The sequence below is a fragment of the Bactrocera tryoni genome, chromosome 1 (genome assembly GCF_016617805.1).
Source record: "Bactrocera tryoni isolate S06 chromosome 1, CSIRO_BtryS06_freeze2, whole genome shotgun sequence".
NCBI classification, from domain to species: domain Eukaryota; kingdom Metazoa; phylum Arthropoda; class Insecta; order Diptera; family Tephritidae; genus Bactrocera; species Bactrocera tryoni.
The window spans coordinates 3199864-3208089 of NC_052499.1; the positions used below are offsets into that span (position 1 = coordinate 3199864).

General features: G+C 36.1%; 1 protein-coding gene across 4 annotated transcripts in view; it reads right to left on the reverse strand.

Annotated features, from left to right (window-relative positions):
* LOC120766982 (neurofilament heavy polypeptide-like) overlaps nt 1-5965 on the reverse strand; it is a 59132-nt gene extending 53167 nt beyond the window's left edge. For all 4 annotated transcript variants that reach the window (XM_040092777.1, XM_040092779.1, XM_040092778.1 and 1 more), the window contains exons 1-3: nt 5708-5965; nt 2455-3032; nt 1988-2310 (exon numbers count right to left, since the gene is read on the reverse strand). In XM_040092777.1, the coding sequence (XP_039948711.1) occupies nt 1988-2044 (57 nt within the window). In that variant the 5' untranslated portion in view covers nt 2045-2310; nt 2455-3032; nt 5708-5965. The remainder of the gene's footprint in view (nt 1-1987; nt 2311-2454; nt 3033-5707) is intronic.
* Between the last annotated feature and the right edge of the window lie 2261 nt (nt 5966-8226).

An 8226-nucleotide genomic window follows, 5' to 3' on the forward strand; every position in this document is an offset into this window, starting at 1 on the left:
GTTCCAGGCAGCAAAACGAAGCGAGCTCTCGTAATCGGTGCTTGTGCTTCATTTTTATTTTTGCTCAGTATCTATGTAAAAATAAATATGCACAACAAAAACAATAGCAACAGAAGCCGGTACCGCAATCGTCACGTTATAACAGGACATGCACGACAACCCCGTAAACGCAACGTGGTTGGTCGAGGACACCGACGTTCATGCGCGGCCTTCCAGTGAGTAGTATACGTATGTACATAGTAAGTAGCCAAAATGAACGCTTGTCTGCTGTGTGGTTCGTCACTACATATGCGCTCTCTTTCTGCCTTGCTCTAGCACTCTCTCTAACAGGCTGTATAAATATTCATTTCGGTGGGTGTTGGGCGCAAAGTGTAGTGTTGCCACTAGTCTTACACAAATAAAAGTCACCACTTTTTGACTTCACTACACTTTGTTTTTTGTTTGTTTTGGCTACCTCTTCACTCGTTCATACGCCGTTCCGTTCGACCATATGGTATCGATTTTTCTCTTATGCCGCATTTTTCGAACTTTAGACTTCTCACCTTTGCGCTCACGTTCCTTTTCTACTTGTTTCTTCACTATCACTTGTGTTCTTCTGCATTTCCTCACATCGTAATGTTGTTCCCCAAATTTATAGCAACCCCGTCTACACTTTCCCTTAAATATTTCTTTCACTTAACCACATTGCCTTATGACTTAACTCGCACGTTTGCAATAAATTACGATAAATTAAGGAAATTGCATAAATTGGAGTGCTTCATGTCGTATGAAACATCGATAATCACATCACTAAAGTTGATATTATACTAAAAAGCCTGCAAATAGTAGTTGGTACTGATGTGGGTATATGTGGTATATTAAATCATACATTTATGGGCAAATACTATTGGGGAGTTACCAGTGACTTGCTTTTACATTTCAGTTGATAAATTGGTTAGACATATGAGAACATCTCTAGTATATTGATAACATGTAATGTGAACAGTGTTTAGAGTAAATAAATTTTTGATCAGAAAAACAACAAATTTTATAATATTATATAAGCAAATATTGTACTTATACGTTCTTATGGATCGGTGTTCTAAAATCCCATATAATTTTATGTGAATAACACCCTAATATCAACACAAATACTGTTTGAAGGTTTGTAAAACAAATAGTTTTTTAAACTTATATTTTATGTCCACCCTAAATGTAGGCAATACTACTTGTTTAAGTTTTCAGCGTAGCGGAGAGCGTTAAGAATAACCTAACTTGAATTCGACGGCTTGCGCGTCCAAATCCCCGATTCTAGCAATTTCTTAATTTATAAAATATATTTGTGGTAATTTTTGGTTCTGCTTATAAAGTTTGTGAATATCTCACATAGAAAATGACTCATAACTAGGCCGCAATGCGTAGAGTTTCAATTAATTTGTACCAATTTTTTAGATCAAACTCTGAAACCGTGATATTACAATTTATATTGTTGGTTAAGTCTTTACTCCATTGTTTAATCGTTGAAGGAAAGAGAAGTTTGGTACACGAAGTTTTGCTGCAATGTGCGGTAACCCCCTAAAACACTGTGTAATAACATTTGCTGACCCTTTATCGGCAAACCAGAATGCCGCGAAGTTTCGAAAAAAGCAGTTACTCATACTTTATGGTCACCAATTAGAAACTTATGCGCTGCTCCTAAATTTTTCAGTCTTTAATATCGACTACAGATGTAGGTGATCATCTAGTTGGTCCTAACAAATAAACTTCAATTCATATTGAACTGGCATTTGCCGTCACTTGATTTGATTTTTTTGAAAGAGAAATATGTAATAAGAAGCAATGAAAACTTCTTACGGATTATTTATCACACAAGCCTGCAAATGGTAATATTTTGCACTGTTTGCTCTAAGTCCTGCTGATGAACATTAAAAATGCTTAAATACTTATTTATTTACATCAATATACACATATATATTATAATGTATTGAATATATACTGTTCCACTCACCTTGTCGACCGGCATTGATGGGCACGCTCTACACAAATTCCAAAATGATCCGATCATAAGGAAGGTTTTTACTTTGTAGCACTAAAACTTATTCGAAACCAAACCACCAGACGCAAAATTCCCGTTGGTTAATCAAAGCGATGACGTTGCCGAACACAAACCAGAAATGCTTGCACGAAACACACTGTAAATGTCCACTATATTTCCGGCTGTTGGGGGAATAAAGTGTGGAAGAAGGGTATCTCCCGCTGTTAGGGCGTGGGTTGGTGGTTCGGTTGGCGCCGATTGATGCGGCAAATGTGGCGCCGAATATATTATTACGTCTTCAGATCCCAACCAAACGAAAACGACAGCGTTCAGAACAAACAAAATACACAAATACACGGAGCTGGTTAAATATTTATGGGGGCGTGTGTGTGTGTGTGTTATGTGTGTATGTACATATATTATTTAGAACTTTGTCTTACTTGTCGCGTTTCTATGCTTTCGAGCGGCTTGTAAGAACGTCTTCCTTTACGGCGTTTAGACTTCAAAGCGACTTATTTTATTGCGTAGATGGCGTTAAAGAGGCGCAAAAAACCGTTATGGCTGAGTACGCGTCGCTAAAGGGAAATGTGCGTAGTTTATTTGCAGTGTTTTTTTTTGCTTTTTTTTTACTTTTTTCTCACCAATTCACTTTGTGTGGCAGTTGCAGAGACCCAAATTCATATATACTCATAGATGTGTGTGTGTGTATGTGTGCAGGTAGATTGGTAACCAGATTGAACAACCGACGGCAACAATGTTTCGGCAACAACAACAACGTGTACAGTGATATTAAATTAAATCGCTTGTGTGTGTTTGTGATGTTTCGCTTTCAATTAGTACACGTATATATGTGTGTAGGTGTGGATGTGCTTGTACATACACTTCTAAATAATTCGTTTACGTATACAATTTTGAAGTAGTCTGTAGGCAGATAGACTTGTGTGTGTGTGTGTGTGAAAACGTGTGGGCAGAATTGAGTTTTCTTCGGGGACGACGTGGAACGAAAGTGAAGGTAAAACTGTAAAGGCAATTTAATTATTTATAGCCAGCGCCCGTGAACTATTATCTTCTCCACACCAAGCGCAGAGGCTTGTGTGAAAAATCGCAATTTACTAACAAACACTCACACGTACATACATGTGTATGTATGTGTCTATACTGACGTGTTTCATATTTCGTAAATCGCACACGACGCGTTGATGAGCGCAATAAATTTGATTGCCTTTGGGTGTTCCGACAGTGACGTTGAATTTTTAATGCCGACAAATTTGGTTCAAAAGCTGCGCGTGGCGCATAAAGAGAAATGTTGCATATTCGCTGGCGCTTAACATATGTACTCTTTCTACTGTATATAACAGCCATAGATGATATCGGTATGGATTGCAAAGGTTTCAGAGCAAAACTATCAAACGGTGCATGATAGATGATGGTCTGCAATGCCATTTTAAACAAATTTTGTTTTTATTTTTAGAAAAAATTGTTCTATACTTTTATTAAAATATTAATTTACATTTTAGCATTCAATCGAAATATTTTTTATTTTACATATTCTTTCTAAAGATAAGCTATTCGTCTATGAAATCTGAACTTGTCCCTGCTCCAAAAATTTGGTACCAATTTTTCAACTCCTACCTATAATTATAACCGGTAATTATATTCTGTTTCTGCATCGTGTCATTTCTAAATACTATTCCTATATATTTAATTATACAACCTCTTCAATGTAATTCTCGTTTCTACTATTTTCACCATCTGATATCTTTACAAGATTTTTTAGATTTCGAAAATAATTTAGTACTAGTATTAAGGCCGCTTTTTATTAAAATTTAGCTTTAATTCGTACTTTTACCTCTTTAAGATTCATAAAATATTTTTTTTTTTTTATAGACGAAACTTTACTAATAACCTATATATTGGGTAGTCGAAAAAGTCTTTCGTATATGTAATCAAATTTTAACTTATTTTTTATATATTTATAATAATTATAATAATAAAAAAATAAACAAATATGTACCATTTTGGTCGACCACTTTTTGCCATTTTTTCGCTAGAGACATAATTCCATCAGTGTAAATCAAAATTTCGAAATTTCCGGAACCAAAGCTAGGGAACCATTGTTGTGCTACACGAACTGATACAGCATCGTCTTTGTAAACTTTACAAATTTCATTGGTGGCTTGGGTAGCATTCTTCCCTTTCTTATTCAAGATTTTCAAAATACCGCGAATTTCTTCATTAATTTCAATGATTTTTAAACAGCTGTAACTTTTTTTCAAGCCCCCCAAATTTAATTTTTTTTTGGTTAAATAAAGCTTAAAATCTCGCCTTTCCTACACTATATGGTATGACACAATGTGATTGGTAGCACAGGAGATATACGATTGTCATGATATCTATTGACAAAATACGAAAAGACTTTTTCGACTACCCAATATATTTTTCCTACATAAAACTTTTCCGGTGCACGTTTTAGGAAATATTCGTCTGTGCACAGAAAAATATATCAAAAAACGTATATATTCATAAATCAAACGATTTTTGCAACCATAAATTGGACTTCCAAGCACCGTCTGATCAGATAACTCTGAAAATTACACTTTATTAAAGCATAAAATTAAGCTATTAACTTTTGTTGGTATATTTTTTAGCTTTAAATCGGTATATTTGTATACTATGTGAATATTTATCGATATTTACCAATAATGCCTATATATTGAATTGCCCAAATACAGTCAGCTTCCATGAAGTTACAAAATGGATGGAAAATGAGAAGCATGGAGAAAAAGTGTTGAGTGTTTTTTGTATCTTTACTACCGAGAGAAGAAAAAACACTAAAAATTAACATATTTTCAAGTTATGCCACATACGCATATATACGCTTTTAGCCTAGAAGTAGGCAAGCTTTTTATGAAATAACAGCTGCTTATTGGACTGCAGTGAGGGAAGAGTTTCAAAACCATCACATCTTGTTAACATGTGGAAATAAGCATAAAACCCTCAAAATCAAAATCGAAATCCGTTTTTTCACTTTCTGAAGAAAACAAAGCAAAGGCACATTGCAGTGCAAAAGACTGAAAGAAGCTTAGAAAACATGCACATATATATAAATTTCATGACGACTAGACGCGACTGTATTGGCACTCACGTATGCTTATACGAGAACGGAATGTATTTGTATTGGTAACAGCGCTGGCGATGGTGATCTCACACGCTCGTTCGCCGCTGCATGAAAATTTTCATTATGGTACACAAAAACGGTGCCATCAATTGCCCAGCCGTCTGCCTGCCTGCCCGCCGCATGGCCGTACAAGTTTTTATAATGCCGTCCGGCCCAACGGTCTGCTTGTCGTCTTCGTGGCAAATCGATTTTTATCGCTTTCAAGATCCAATTTTTTCCACATTGTGCTAATAAAAATGAAACTACAAGAAATAATATGGTGTTCCGCAGTTAGGGTGTGAAAATGCAGATTTGCTTAGCTTTGTGGCAAAATCGATATGCCGTTGGACGAGCTAAGCGATCGACCTGCGAGCTGGCTGACTAATTCCGTGCATATTTCTTGGTCTGCTGCTTGGTTGGTTGTTCTATCGCTTGTCCTACAACTTGGCGATTTGTCTGGCTGGCACCCAAATGTAGGCAATCAAATTGCACACTCCGTCAAACGCCCCGTGGATATGTCACACTCGTTCACACACCGTAATTTTCCACCTATACTTTCACAAATTTCAATTTTTCTGACGATTTTCGTAAATTTTAACTGATTTAATAATTATTTTTCAAATTTCAATGCAAATCGCCTCTGATTTTCTGCATTTCAATAAAGATTTTCTGCTAAGTCACAATTTACTTCTTGCTCTTCTGTTTTCATGAATTTTTTTCTTAGATTTTCGCTTCGCAACGACGCGTCCGCTAATGCACGATTAACAACACGACTCGACGACGGTACGAACACGACTGGTCCCTTTGCCAAGTTGACTTTCAGCAATTTCGACAATCGCAGCCTGGCTGGAAGGTTGAATTGACTACGGCGACTGGCGAAAATGAACCATAAGCTGGTACGTCTCTCCACCATCTCAAATAGGGAACGGGAGTGGTTTGTGTAGCCAAAATGAATCGCTCAAAGCAATTGTTGCTATTGCTTCCAATGACGGTGTTTGGCATTGCCCCGACATGTGTGTTTTCGCGTTCCGCTTTGTTGTTGTCACTGCTGATTGCCGCAGTCATATGGTTTGAAATCGCCGCACATGCAAAGCCCGATTTGGCCGCATACTATACTTATGTATGTGCCTTGATTTAGCTTCTCTTGGGCGAAGGCAAATCGTTGCCCTTTTAGGTGTGTGTTTTGGTGAGAAACCACAGGCACAGAGAACGCACAAGCATAAACGGAAGTTGTAAATATTCAGAAACGCATTGGAAAATGTTTTGTATACCCAGATTTGTATTCCTTATTTCACTAGTTTAAACGGCAACGGGGAAATGGTAAGCGACAATAGTCTTTCCTCTAAATTTGCACTCTTAATCTTACCAAATTTGTTTAAAGTGTTCTCGTTCATTCTTGGCTACATATATATAAGCCTGCTTTCATTTAAATTCTGCTCTTGGTTCAGTCTTGGTCATATATTCCTAGTCCACTCAAACCATCCTACAGATTCAAATTGAAAAAGGAATCTTCATTCCCGTGCAATGTTGGGATGAGGGATGAGCTGAAGATTTTATGCAGAAAAACCTGAACAATAGTGCCTACTTAATCAAACCCCGCTGGGAAACTCTTATTGGTGCTATTTTGGGACAAAGATTTTCTTCAAAAAAAGTTTTATGGATTTAATGCCCTTATTCCAGCAAATTTTGTGAAACTGGATTGGACTTATTATCCATACATCTACTAGAAAAAGCTCAGATTTTGTTTGTGGTAGAGGTGGAAAAATGAAGCTCTTTTCCAGATGTTTCCTGTTATTTCTTATTTCAAAATCACCTTAAGTGGGCAGTATTGTTTGGGGAACGACGATGGGAAGAGCGGTACGGACACGAATTAAGCCCGAGACGAAAATTGAAATTATGATAAAACATTGTTCTCATGAATATTACTTATCAAGTGATTAATGTCAGACAGTCTTCCCGATAAAAAATAAGCTATTCATAAAACAATTATCAGACCTAACGTAACTCACCAATATGAAGGACTGATATACAAAATGTTTGGCATATGCGTATGTAACTATTCAATAATATTTTTTTTTGTAAACTATTGTATTATTTTATCGGCTAAAGGAAGAAAAATATTTTTTATGGTTTTAAACTTTAAAAAATCATTAAATTTTAAATTTGCATATATGTATAAAACATATGTATGTATGTATGAATGTATGTATAGTACATAAGTTTTTATACGTGCCACAAAATGGTTGGCAACTCGACCATTTACGAAAGTATCTTCTTATGTCGTGTATTGCTTGTCTCTTTCACGCGGTATTAAGAAACAGCTGCTTGCACAGTTGCATTTTCGACAACTGTGACATCTCTCGGCGAAGAGCAAAGCTAAGCCAGTAAAGGCTTAAAAATAAATCTTTGTGAAATTACATATTTAGGTAAATTATATATACATATATTTTATATGTAGATCACACAAGTATATTTATATATTATCGGCATTATGTTAATTATAGTTCAAAGCTCTAGTAACTAACTAATCTTGCGTTGAAACGAAGAATTAAACATTTTCTGTGCCCCCTTAATATGAGCAGCTGACGCGGATTTCGGCACAGCAACCCTGCAAGTGCTACAAAATATGGAAAAATATGTAACCAGAATATCAAATCTGGCAATCTTGTTTGTGCTGTTCCGTCGATTGGTTGAAGGGTTGTGTATTTTTTGCTCCGTGTGTCGCGCAGAATTTACCATTTTTTTTGTACTTAGTGCCGGGCTGCATAAACAATAAATTCTAGCAAAAACAAGCGAAATAATCAAGTACACCTTGTGTAAATTCGCAAATAGTGAAAGTGTTGTTGTGTCTGCGAATGTCTCGCAAATTGCCATAGCGCTTGGCAAAATTTGTTTTAGTGATTGTTGTTTGTGTTTTCATTATATTATACATTGACGCTTGGTGCTGCGGTATATTGATTAAAAGCGAGCAAATACAGGGGTGAGAAAATTACATTTTTTTAAAGAATTGAATTCATTGTGCTAATTTATAGTTAAAGTTCATGTTGATAATGGT